The sequence below is a fragment of the Mixophyes fleayi genome, chromosome 2, assembly GCF_038048845.1.
Source record: "Mixophyes fleayi isolate aMixFle1 chromosome 2, aMixFle1.hap1, whole genome shotgun sequence".
Lineage (NCBI taxonomy): Eukaryota > Metazoa > Chordata > Amphibia > Anura > Limnodynastidae > Mixophyes > Mixophyes fleayi.
Genome location: NC_134403.1, coordinates 227,212,771 through 227,227,073, shown reverse-complemented (window position 1 = coordinate 227,227,073; position 14,303 = coordinate 227,212,771). Strand labels below are relative to the sequence as shown.

General features: G+C 38.7%; 1 protein-coding gene across 1 annotated transcript in view; it reads right to left on the bottom strand.

Moving 5' to 3' along the window:
• Positions 1 to 1,172: 1,172 nt before the first annotated feature.
• Positions 1,173 to 14,303, bottom strand: part of LOC142140309 (uromodulin-like) — a 30,967-nt gene continuing 17,836 nt past the window's right edge. Inside the window, exons 5-11 of the mRNA XM_075198113.1 lie at positions 14,057 to 14,271; positions 10,022 to 10,179; positions 9,581 to 9,829; positions 8,410 to 8,569; positions 8,226 to 8,292; positions 7,066 to 7,098; positions 1,173 to 2,185 (exon numbers count right to left, since the gene is read on the bottom strand). Coding sequence (XP_075054214.1) covers positions 2,115 to 2,185; positions 7,066 to 7,098; positions 8,226 to 8,292; positions 8,410 to 8,569; positions 9,581 to 9,829; positions 10,022 to 10,179; positions 14,057 to 14,271 — 953 coding nt within the window. The 3' untranslated portion in view covers positions 1,173 to 2,114. The remainder of the gene's footprint in view (positions 2,186 to 7,065; positions 7,099 to 8,225; positions 8,293 to 8,409; positions 8,570 to 9,580; positions 9,830 to 10,021; positions 10,180 to 14,056; positions 14,272 to 14,303) is intronic.

The window sequence follows — 14,303 nt, the reverse complement described above, 5'->3', positions numbered from 1 at the left end:
CAGTCAAACACAGCGCCCTGCTATTGGCCACTTACTAGTACAAATGTGATACCGCCCCTCCCACAATTGCCTTCACAGTCAAACACTTGGATTTTAAGATCAAGAAATATTTTTTGGAGCGTGTACTGCTCAAAGTCAAACACAGGCATGCTACTCTCTGTCTTGCTGGCTTCTCTAAGAAGCATACCAGTATCAATCTATTGGAAAAACTGAGGAATGTCATAGCAACATGACTCAACCCACTAAGTCTCTTCCCAGGATTCCTCATTGCCGATAATGGAGTGAACATAGTGTGTGCATTACAACTGGGTGAATTGAAACATGTAACATACCTTGCACACAAAACTTGGTTGATCAGAATTTCTTAAAAAAAATGAAAGGTCAGTGCTGAAGATGCTGTCTGTGTCCTGTAAAATTTCTGGACATTTTCAGCATTCAGCTACCGCATGTAGATCATTAAATCAGCTACAAAAAACCATTCACATGATCGACAGTATCAGGTCGACAATTCGAATTGTCGACAGTATTATTAGGTGGACTTAATAATACTGTCTACATTTGAATTATCGACCTAATACTGTCTATATTCAAATTGTCTACCTAATAATATTGTCTACATTTCAGTGGTCAACTTAATAATGCTGTCAATGTCATTATTGCTGACTTTCCAACCCTGTCAATATTATAGTGTCGACCATATAAATCTGGATCATGCAACTGTTGAACATATGTATCACACTCAGCTTCAGAGATTTTTTCAAACCATTTCAGCTGTGGGCAAGGCCTCAAGGGGGGGTGGGGAGCAGCTAAAAAGTGCCGGGTCCTGGGCCTACCTGGGGATCCTGGCTTGCCAGTATAGTGGCAGGCAATGACCCCTAAAGGCATGGCACTATAACAGAGTAAAGGAAAAACTAGTGTGGCCATGTTTCTTTTGGTGGCTATGGTAGGAGCCCCAAAATGTTGCCTTACCGGGGCCCAAAATTCCTCTTTGCGGCCCTGGTTGTGGGGTGTACCTACCCTAGGATATTTTCCTTTCTAAAATGACCATCCTATCAGCTAGTGATCTGCTTTTATGTTTTAAAGGTGTCCTTTACTTTATTAAACTGCAACCACTGTGCTCCAATGTTTCATAAGGATTGTCTCTTTTATTAAACTGCTCTGTCACTAATTTTAGCCAGCCAGCTTGTTGCAGTCTTTGGCCAAAATTGGTGATAGACTGTAAATGACTGTAAATGAATGTTAATGCTATAAATACTAATGTAGGAACAAAAACAGCTCAAAATCACATGATTTTGACATTTATTTATGAAGTCCAGATCCAACACCAAAAATAAAACCAAAACACATGAAGATGGTTTTAGAACCAGAAGCAAAACATGTGGGTCTGCGCACATGTCTACTTTTAAGCTGACCAAAAGATGACCAGATAAGTGATAATACATAAAGTTAACATAAAAATTAAACAGAATTCAATGAGTAGTTTCATTTATATAGCAGATTATTAATACATACAATAGATACATTTCTTTTTACATATACCAATTAAAAGTAAAACACTTAATTCTGTTCATATACTTGAGTTTACCCAGAATGTTGGTAATAATGTAGTTACGGAACTATAAATTAAAACCTACTCTTTCTTCAAACATAAAAGAGGATTACAGTATATAACTTAAGTGATCATGTCTTTGTGCATAACAGTAGACTGCCCAAATGATATAACAAGCTGAGACAGAAAGCTGACTGTGAGCAAGCAGGTATTCAAAAGGTTTAAAGTTAGCATTTTCCCACAAATACCTATGAGATTCTTTTTTTTATAGCCAAACTGATTGGACAATAATTGGAAAATCTAATATTTACCCTTGGAATATAATCTATTCGGCTGATGTAATAAAACTTGACTATATCTTAATGGGGGATATATTTACATTTTGTAGTTAATTTCCTCTGCAAACTGAGTAGACAGTAACATTATTGAAGAATATTGAAAAATATAATAAAATGGATCTCTGATTTATAACACAAAATATGCTTGTGAGTGCCTCAATCTGAATGAATGATTGACACGTTGTCTGACGCATCTTCTTCTCCACACAACATGTAGCATTCCAACCTTATACGATCTCAGACAAGAGAAGTATCCAAAGGCTCATAAGGCTCCCCACCAGTAAAGTAAAAGACAAACCTAAAAATAGAGAAATTTATTTAAAGGAAATTGTCTGGACTGGATGTAATCCATCTTTTGTCCAACCTGTGCCCTAAACATTAAACACACATAATCTTATTAAACAAGATTAAAATAAACATATGTTACATATATTATTTGTGGGAATTCTATAGTTTACTGTATTTTTATATTTTACATGTCTGCATGATGTTCAGTGATGAGATCCATTATCTGGGCAGGTATTCATGAGTATTAATGAGCACAACAATCCTATACCCTACCAAAAGGTATGCTCACTGTGCTTCCTAGACACTTTTTTTTTACATCAGCACTCACTTTAAACGGGATGCATTCAAGATCAATGGCTTCTGATTGGTTCAGAATGATTACATAAGATTACATCAGCCCACTGGATAGCTGCTAAATTACATTATGGCCAATGCAAAATGGTGGGAAATACATGACCAAAAAGTAGGGATGTGCACCGGCGACTTTTGAGGTCTCGTGTTTTGTGTTTTGGATCCGGATTTTCATTATTTTTGGGGTTCGGATTTGTCTCGCAAAACACTTGACGAAAGGTCTCGGTTTGGATTTAAGGTTTTGGATTCGGATTTTTTTTGAAAAAAACATAAAAAGTTTAAAAATCAAGTTTTTGGGCTTATTTTCACTCCTACGCTATTATTAACCTCAATAACATTCAATAACAAGCATTTCCACTAATTTACAGTGTATTCTGAACACCTCACAATATAGTTATTAGTCCAAAACAGTGCAACGAGGTATCTTTCTGGACTGCGTAGAGGAGTGGGTCACCACAATATATATAATAAGAAAACCATCAACTTGTATGATTCGCACCAATAAATGTACCTGGACTGCGTAGAGGAGTGGGTCACCACAATATATATTAAAAACCCTGAACTTGTATGATTCGCACCAATAAATGTACCTGGACTGCGTAGAGTAGTGGGCACTGGGCACCACAATAAAAAATATATAGAAAACCTTCAACAGGTCTGAATTACACCCAAAAATAGTATCTGGACTGCATAGAGGACTGGCCACTGGCCACCACAATATAATATATAGAAATCCTTCAACAGGTCTGAATTACACCCAAAAATAGTATCTGGGCTGCATAGAGGACTGGCCACTGGCCACCACAATATAATATATAGAAAACCTTCAACAGGTCTGAATTACACCCAAAAATCGTATCTGGGCTGCATAGAGGACTGGCCACTGGCCACCACAATATAATATATAAAAAACCTTCAACAGGTCAGAATTACACCCAAAAATAGTATCTGGACTGCGTAGAGTAGTGGGCACTGGGCACCACAATAAAATATATAAAAAACCTTCAACAGGTCTGCATTACACTGCACATACGACTGCTCCTCCATCCTCTCCATCATATACATGTTGGAGTTTCAGCGTGTGACAACCTCTTGTTTTTGATAATGTCAGTGCATTTTGAATATTTTTCAATTTGCCCCACACCACTGAATGTACTTTATCTATGATACGCATCTATCTATCTTGACTGCGTAGTGTGGTGGCCCCGGTACACAATTTGGTACCGAGGCCACAATATAATTAAAAAACCCTCCACGGGTCAGAATTCCACCAAAAAAGGGTATGGACTGCGTAGTGTGGTGGCCCCGGTACACAATTTGGTACCGAGGCCACAATATAATTAAAAAACCCTCCACGGGTCAGAATTCCACCAAAAAAGGGTATGGACTGTGTAGTGTGGTGGCCCCGGTACACAATTTGGTACCGAGGCCACAATATAATTAAAAAATTGGGCATCAACTGTCACCGTTGTTTAATATCTGATACACCTAAATATGGACTGCACAGTGGAGTGGCCCCGGTAGTAAATTTGGTGCCGGGCCACAATACCTCCTCCAACTTCCAAGTGTAGTGTTTATAAAGACAGACAGCGTCGAAGTGTTATTAGTTGACTTTCTTAACCCTAAAATTGTCCCTGTTGCAAATATTCGTGCAATGGATAGTTACTTTTTTATTGAAAGACTCAAGCTTTCAAGTGTAGTGTTTATAAAATATAAACAACAATACAGTAGTTTTAGAGCACGTCAATACCTCTTGTTTTAAATTATGACAGGGCATTTTACTTTTGGTTTAATTTCTTGAATTTATTTAAATTTGGTTTTACTTTTTGAACATGGCAAACGACTGTTGATTGGTCATATAATGCAAAAAAAAAAGTTCCAAGATGGAATTGTCCTTGGGCCCTCACACCCACCCTTATGTTGTTGAAATAGGACATGCACACTTTAACAAACCAATCATTTCAGCGACAGGGCCTACCAAACAACTGTGGCTGAAATGATTGGTTTGTTTGGGCCCCCACACCAATAAAACAATTCATCTCTCCCTGTACAAACTAAACAGGCTCTACTGAGGAAAGATGTGGTCCTCATCCTCAACCTCTGATTCCTCTCCCCCTACAGTGTGTACTTCCTCCTCCTCACACATTATCAATTCATCCCCGCTGGACTCCACAACCACAGTCCCTCTGTACTGTCTGGAGGGCAGTGCTGTACTTCATTGAGGAATTGATTATTCATTTTTATAAACATCATTTTTTCAACGTTGTGAGGAAGCAACCTCCTTCGCCGCTCACTGACCAGGTTCCCCGCTGCACTAAAAACTCTTTCCGAGTACACACTGGAGGGGGGACAACTCAGTTAAAAAATAGAGCCAGTTTGTACAGGGGCTTCCAAACTGCCTTTTGGAGTTCTACCACGTCACTACCTCTAGTTAATTTAGATCGCAAGGCTTGTAAATACTTTGAAGATAAAAAAAGCAGGCTGCACAGACTGTGGAGCTAGAAAGTGAAATTAAATGGACCACGTTACTTTGGTGGCTATCTATGCCCCCCCCGCCCTACACTTGCAGTTGAATATAAATAAAGCAGCCTGCATAGACTGTAGAACTAGAAATTCAAATATACAAAGAAATGGACAAAGGCAGTTTGGTATCTGTCTGCATCAGATCCCCTCTCCACTAGGAGTAAAACAGAAAACTTTTCAGCCGTTATATAATCGAGAATATAAATAGAAATTGAGAAAGGCAATTTGGTATCTGTCTGCATCATAATCATCAACATCCTCCTCAGCGCCAGCTACATCAATATCCTCCTCCCAGTGTACAACATTCACACCTTCATTAGCCAAATCTGTAACTGGACTGTGGGTGATCCTTCCAGCATATGCAGAGGGCGTGCTGCAAATGCTGGATGGAGTCACCTCTTCCCGTACAGTGATGGGAAGGTCAGGGTTCACAACCAACAACACCCTTGGACTCGCCTTGGGGATTTGTGATGTCATCTGTTTAGAAGGCAGAATTCTTTGCTGTTTTGTTGTTGTTGCTGACAGCATAACTCTCTTAAATTTTTTGTAGGGGGGGGAGGAGGGCTTAGATCCTTGGGTGAAGCTGGACCACTAGTCATGAACACGGGCCAGGGCCTAAGCCGTTCCTTGCCACTACGTGTCGTAAATGGCATATTGCCAACTTTACGTTTCTCCTCAGATGATTTTAAGTTTCTCTTTTTGCTATTTTTTGAGAACTTGGGCTTTTTAGATTTTACATGCCCTGTACTAGGAGATTGGGCATCGGGCTTGCCAGACGACGTTGATGGCATTTCATCGTCTATGTCATGACTAGTGGCAGCAGCTTCAGCATTAGGAGGAAGTGGGTCTTGATCTTTCCCTACTTTATCCTCCAAATTTTGGTTTTCCATTATATGTAGCACAAGAGAGCGTACCCCTAAGCCACACACACTCGGCAAAGCCTTTAAAAATTATATGCGGCACAGGAGAGTAGCACTGGACTTATACTGCTGAATCAGTGAACTTTGTAATAGCAGTACCACTGGACTTTTACTGCTGAATGTGTGAACTTGGTAATATTGCAGTACCAATGGGCTTATATACTACTGGATTGGCTTTGCAAATTTGGTTATAATTATTTTTTTTTTTAATTTTTAATTTTTATTTTTTTTATAACTTTTTTTTTATTTTTTAAAAACTTGGGAATAATGGGGAAATAACTATGCCCTTAGAAGCACAGAGCACAGGACACAGCACCACTGGACTGAACAGGACACAGCGCAGGACCCAGCAGCACTACTGGACTGATACTGCAGAATGTGTGAACTTTGTAATATTGCAGAACCACTGGACTTTTACTGCTGAATGTGTGAACTTGGTAATATTGCAGTACCAATGGGCTTATACTGCAGGATTGGTTGTGCAAATTTTGTTGTAATTAAAAAAAAATGTAATTATTTTTTTGTATTTTTTTTAAATAACTTTTTTTTATTTTTTTTAAACACTTTGGAATATTGGGGAAATAACTATGCCCTTAGAAGCACAGAGCACAGGACACAGCACCACTGGACTGAGCACAGCACAGCACAGCACGAGATATAGCAGGACAGAGGACCACCTAACACACCCTCCCTCTACCCTGATCAATGCCCGAGTGAAGATGGCGGCGACTAGCGGGGAATTTATAGGATCCGAGTATCGCGAGATCCGACAACGGGATTATGAGTCAGAGCCTCAGTTTCAGATTTGAATTTGGCGCCAATACCCGGATCTGTCTCGGATCCGACTCGGATCGGCAACGTTCGGGTGGGCTCGGATTTCAAAAATCCGAGTGCGCTCATCTCTACTAAAAAGGAGGAATGATTTAGAGCGTAGGCAGAACAAAAGTACAGCCTACCTGCCTGGGAAAATTTTTTACATTCGAACATAAGAAACTTTACTCATGCTACACTTTTAATGTTAATTGCATAGACTGTCTTTTATAACAGTTGTCTGAAGCTTTAAAAAGTGTTTTTTCATCTGTTACACCATTGTTACCTGTGCGATGGCCAGAAGAATCTGCTAGGTTATCTAAAGACAAAGGAAAAAAAGTATAAATATTGAAATATTTATGCAATTTACACATTATTATTATAGAACCTCTTGGGTTTAGAGTCTCATGGTATTCCATTTTTTACTTTTAGAGTTTTCCCTAAAGTAAGGCTCACCTAAAAGAGGGACATCTGGAAAATTACATCTATGAGACAGATCTTTTAGTTAATGTCTTGCCCAATGTGTTTCCAGAACATGACATGTGTTTCTGCTGACACAGCATATCCACATGTAGATAGATCCATTTTGGTCTGCGCTCCTTTTGGAGAGGCTTCATTTTAATGTTCTTCACAGGGAGAATTGCCTGAAATTCTTCCTATGATTACTAATTGTTATAATGAGAAATCTTTTCTTGGACTCCCCAAATGTTCTATAATTGGGACCATACCTACTCAGGTTCTCCATCTTGCAGGCAGAATTAAGCAGACTATGATATTTTTACTTGTAGTCTCACTCACTACTACTTCTCATTGTCCTTATCTGGCATAACTACCAGTGTAAAGAGAAAAAGATAAATGGGAAAAGCTCTAAATCCCCAAAAAGCTGAACTTTTAAATGCCATAAGAGTGGTGTGCACTCTATATTGCAAATAGTCTAAGAACCCGCTATAGGAGATTTCCAAAATAGTAAATGCAAGCAGAATTAGGTCAAGTAGTATAAAAAGGAAAATCAGGATCGCTTTAAGATTTAAGTTTTAAGTGGGCTCAGGGCAAACTACACATTTGTGGTTCCCCACACATGTGTTTGATACAGGAGGAGTAGCTAACAATTGTACAACAAAAGTATAACCAAAGAGATCTTAGGATATTATTGCATAGTAATTTGCTTGAAAGAAAAGATTCTCCTTTTTGAAAAGAAGGACTTCTCATCTCCCTAGGGCACCATGCGACTGAGTATAAACTTTTTAAGTTTTCCTCTTACCAGGCTCCATTACTATTACATCTAATGGTAGATTCCCTGTACTGGTGTACCTATGGTAAATTATCATGTCTTTAATAAACAACCCTGACTAAAATGTCCCTATGTCAGTCCAATAACTCTCCTCTTACTGTTAATTCTTTGTCATATGTTAGCAAGTGTAGAGTAACAATGAATATTATGTTTACCTTGGAACGATAATGGTCCCAGACTGAACTGTACAGCTCCTTCAGAAACTTCACGAGTTGATGAGCACTGCATGGAGTAAAAAAACCCATAAAAATAAAGAATTACATAAAAGCAGGGAAGTATTCTATATATGATAAATTAAGGGTTTAATTAAAGGTGAAGATAAACAAAAAGATCACTCACTGCTGAACAGCTCTCAGATGCAGTATTACACAGCCGAGCATCACAGAATATATAGACAGTATCATATCCCCGAAAGGCGAAAGATGTAATGCTGAACCTGACCTCCTTGGATACTCCATTTTCAATCACTTGGATATTTGGTCCATTATCAGTTGAACAACTACATATTCAAATGTGTTAGATGTAGAGACATGGAAAACACAATCCAGCTCAAAACGCTAGAGGAACAAATGTAAGTGAGGCATATGTTATATAAAATATATCCTTCCCCAATATTGTTCACCTGACTGCTCTTTGGAGTGGTAGAAGCTGACAATGACATGCAGCCCTCTGGATACAAATACTGTCATTTTTTCTGTTGCTGTGTGACCTCCAGACTATAGTAGATGGTACTGCCAGTGGACCCCCTAAGCTACCACTGCTCAGAGGGATTACAATAATCATACTTATAGTTATAGTTACTTATTTGGTTTATAGAAGTAATAATGTTTATATATATTTTCCTATTTTCTCAAATTTGCTGTCAGTTTCAAAGGTTTTTTTTTCTATTTGCCAATCCAATCACTGAGGGCTTGTGTTGTTGTAGCTTCAGAATAATTAGGTAAATTATTCAGGAAATCTAATTTAATGGTTAAATTATGTAGCACATTGATTCCTGACTCTCAAAAAGTTCAGGAAGTTGTAAGCAGTTGAACGTAAATATTTTTCATAAGTGGATACCTTGTTGTAATTGGCCTCTGCTCCCAAAAATAAAGTTGTTATGGGCAAATTACAGAGCAGACCTACTCTAGTATAGTGAAATCCTTAGCTGTAGACACCTAAAGTAGATATACAGTACTAGAGTGAAAACTACAAAGCAAATCTATCATACTGCTTAATTTATTTACTGCAGGTACAAGCCAAATGTATTTTCTTCTCAATACTGTTTCATAATAAAAACAAAGATAATTTAAAATGCATAAATGTAACATTAATCAAGTTTAGTAAACCTATCATAATTGGAATTATAGAGCACAAAGGCACACTTATAATATATTGCACCTGTCATGTTTAAATGTTCTTAAAAATATTCTAAAATGCTGGCAACAATATATGAGTAACAGAATAGTCATATTCATTAGTTGGTTTTATGTGCTCATTACATAGTCAATCTGGTATATTGGTTTCTTACCCTCCTTGGATCAGTTGTATTTTAAGTGAGCCAGTGCCATCACTAGTAGGGGTAGCAAAGGCCTGGTCTACCCGGAGGACAAAGGCAGGGTCAGGGAACAGGGTGTTCATCCCAAAATACAGAGTTGATCCCACAACTAATTCTTGCTGCTGTGATTGTTGCAAGGGCACGGTGTACGACGGGTTGACATAGGCTGCAAGTGTTGTTAAAGCATCACCTCCAGTGCCTCCCGAGTTAAGGTTCTCTGTGCTGTGACAAGTGATAACTGTTTAAAACATCTTCCTTGATATTAGAGGCGATATTCAACACAATTTACAATTTTACAATGTGTAATAGGGGGTTATCATTAGTATAAAAATACAAAATAAATGATGCAACTTATTATTTAACTATAAGCATTGTATGATTTGTGTTGAATAAGTGTAAAGTAGATGTACATACCTCATGACTGGTTTGATCACAGTGGAAAGCACAGTCTGCATGGTAATATTATATGTGCAGGAAAACTGAAGGCTGATGTTTCCGGCAGTGACAATTCCATTCATATTGTTTCCGGGAATGTTAATAGTATTTGTGTATGTCACATGGGTTGCATTTTTCTGCAAATAAGATATACACAATATTAATATAATTTGTTTTATTAAAACGGACCTTTTTAACTTCACCAATGGATGTTATTTACAAGGCTTTGGTGTATAAATACTTTTTACCAAATAGATAGCAAAGAATTAAAAGCTATATTTTAGTAGCATCTGAAATATTTCATATTTAATTGTAACTTATTTTACCAGCAACCTGTTATTGAGTTCTCAGCCTAAAACCTTGCAAAGAAATAGAGGACTTTCCAGTAATCATTTATGTTTGTTCTTTCCATTTAAAAACCAATCTGGATTTAGATAACACACTTAGGGCTAGATTTACTAAGCTGTGGTTTTGAAAAAGTGGGGATGTTGCCTATAGCAACCAATCAGATTCTAGCTTTCATTTATTTAGTACCTTCTACAAAATGATAGCTAGAATCTGATTGGTTGCTATAGGCAATATCCCCACTTTTTCAAACCCGCAGCTTAGTAAATCTAGCCCTTAGTTCTTAGTTCATTGCTGTATTTACAATAGTAGGCAACACTGATATTTTTTGTGAAAGTGCATAAAGCATAATACCATATTTTAGGATAATAAAGAAAAAGTTGTAATTGGTTAGCACAATGGTCTAAAATTGTAGCAGCAGAACTTGGGGCCCTGACATGGGTCCCGCACTGAGATCCAAGGTGAATATTTTACCCAGTCCCTGCAGTACAGAAACCTTGTCTCAAGCAAAATGAATGGTGATAATAAAAAATATTTTTTGTTACTTGTTTTACTTCAATAACCATATAGCTACAGTAAAATGATTTTCCTATTTTATTATTTTGCTGGAATGGGAGCACTACAGCCTTTAAGACTTGTTTAACCACAACATTGAAGGTGACGGGAACCAGGCCTTGAATGGGATGCTCTGCACACCTTACAGCTGCAATTTATACAGGAAAGTGCATTATAGGCGTCTTTTTACCAATGAACTAAAGAGTAACACATGTACTAAAGAGAGTCCTGGGGGTAAATGTATGAAGCTCCGGGTTTTTCAACACCCGCGAGTTCGCCGTCTTCAGCGCTTAAATTTAAACCGGCGCTGCCTTCCCTTTACAAGGCAGCGCCGCTTTAAATTTAAGCGCTGAAGACGACGAACTCGCGGGTGTTGAAAAACCCGGAGCTTCATACATTTACCCCCTGATGTTCCTTCAATTTGTGTTTAAAATGTAAATAAGTTTAATTGAGCCATATTTTAACATTCAAATTAATGATCTAAGTGATCCAAAAGTTCATGTGACATTTTCACTCTTTCAACTATGTGCATTTCCAAATGTCAATTCATTAAAGAAAGCAAATCCTGATACGTGCCATATTTTGCGTAAACTTGCTCTGCGCATACTCAGAAAATTGTAACATCGGTGGCCGTTAGGCTTTGCCCCCTCGATTACGCAAGTGCCACATCATTGGTTGGGGGCATGGCCAACGATGCAGCACGCTGGGCGACGGAGGTGGTCAGGTGGGAGCTAGAGTCTGTAAAGACTCTGGCTTCCCGCCACTGTGGGTGTGTCAGTTTGCAGCCGTGACCCGGGAGGGAGGCAGTGGTCCCGGATCCCCGACAAATGGGGGAGGGGGGCACCAAATAAATACAGGACCCATGTAAGGGGACAGTGCCTGAAAGGGCAATAAAGTAGGAGAGGGGGCGCTGTAAGCAACTGTCAGCAAGACAGTATATGTCTAAAAGAAAGTGATGCAGAGATCCCTGACAATTGGGATGAAGTAGTAGTTAGCACTTCTGCCTGTTTGCGTGGGTTTCCTCCAGGTGCTCTGATTTCCTCCCACACTCCAAAAACATACTGGAAGGTTAATTGGCTGCTAACAAATTGACCCTAGTCTGTGTTTGTCTTAGTGTGTGTGTTAGGGAATTTAGACTGTAAGCCCCAATGGGGCAGGGACTGATGTGAGTGAGTTCTCTGTACTGCGGAATTAGTGGCGCTATATAAATAAATGGTGATGATGATGTGCAACACCTATAAAATATTCTGAAAGTGTTCCCCCAAATACTTATATGCAGTTTCAGGAGAGAGATGACAGGAGGTCCCTGGAAATGTGGAATTACAGCACCAGTAGGAGCCCCCTTGGAAAGAACCCTTTTGAGGGGGGTCTGTGTGGCAACAAGTTGAAAAGGAGGATCTCCGACGTAGAGGATGGTGTGCACAAGTGTAGTGCGAGAACCTCTGGTCCATGCCTACCGTCTGTCTGTGTATTGATTGGATCTGCTGATGATGTGTAAAGACTGTTCCTACAACATCGGGTGCGTGAACTGTTAGAAATATTTTACTGCTGAATAGTGTGTGCTGGAGGAGTTAAAGTGGTCATATAACCTTTACCTGCAACTGTCATGCTCTTTTGTTCTGGAGGAGAAGAGGAGTTCAATAAAATGTTTTCCTGTTGTGAACTAAAATGGGCCTGGCGCCCAATATTGCATTGCACTGCACCATACCACTGCACTATTAAACACCTGTGTATTCGGGGGAGTCCATCTGGTATTGGTTGCCTGTACCCACCAGCTACCTGGAGCAAAACCTACTGACTTTTACAATATGGCCTATAGAGCGGACTCTTCCCAGTGAACGCAAGTGCATACAATTCGTCCTTGAACGCAAATGACATCCTATAAATTCAAGGGTGTAATGGGGGAGGGAAGGGGTGTATGCACGTAGGAAATGTACAGTACGAGGCCAAGGTTTAGCACATAAACATTCATCTGATTCAAGCTCTGGGCATCTCTGGGGTACTTGATTTTCAGCCGTATCACTTGCACCAGCTACAGGGCAGGTGTAAAAGTTCAGTAATAGTGATGACAGCCATGTATGTATGCTAAAACATGTGTTTGCAATTAACAGCAACTGTAAAAATGCATTCTTGTACAGTAGGCATTAACAACATCATGATAAATGTATTTCATGTTAAAAAAATGGAAAAGTAAACAATTTTTTTCAGTGTCTTTTTATGAATGATTACATTATTAACAGGTGTTAATGTATTTAATAATATTTTGTTTATCTGTGCATTCTGATGGGACTTTATATATACACATGCAGTATGTTATGTCTGTCTGCATACTGCGAGTGCCGTATAGACTGAGCGCACTTACGCCCATATTCAACTAGAAGCGTTTATTGAGATCCGCTTATACTTGAACACAGGCGCACTTGCGTGCAGTTTCCATTCAATTAAAAATAACACTAATTGCGTTCACGTTGCCTTCCTTAATGAATTAGGCCCACAATTTCTATGGGGCCGTTCCAAAAACTACAATGCTCATTGCTATTTATGATGCAGACAATTAGGTAATTTTGTCCAAAATAAAATGTGCTGCGTGTGTGAAGATTTTTTGGTTCATAAATGACCTTCAATATCCGTATAAATTGTAGAAGTGACTATGACTGAGGTTTTGATAATCTAGAAAAAATCCTGTCTGCCACAATGGTATAGATGGGTACAGGAGGAAATTTCAAACAATTCCAAATCCATGGGGAAAAATGTATGAATAATTATTTTGTTTAGTCTACCAGTTTCAGTTGTTATCAGAATTAAATTAGAAGCACAGATAAAGTCTCTTATGGATAAGTGGCAAATAACATATTGCTGTTATATTTTACTTTACAATTATTTTAAAAGGGATAGTCAGTACTCCATTTTATCCTCAAGTATTCTATGTAGGATTTGAACCTTCAAAACTGTGGTAAGCTAAAGGAATGTGAACCATTGTAGTTAAATTCAAAAATACCTTTTCATGTTTTATGTAAATTCTATTATTTCAAGAGATAGCATAGAAGAATAAGCAAAGATAATCTTAGCACTTCTTATATTCTATAACACTGCATAATTTATTTCCCAACTTACCGTCATTATATTCCCGCAGGTACCTACACTGATATGCACAGTCAGTGAGTACACGCGCTGCCCATCCAGTGTGCTGACCGTTGCTCCTGTACAGTTGTGCTCTGACAAAGTAGAGGCAGAAGGATTGTAGTGTAGGACCTCCAGCAAATTCTTACCCACAGACACTGTCATGTTTGAACCTCTGCATGTCACCACATTGCTCACATTATACGCAGCTGCCAAGAAGAAAAACACCAGAAAGATATCA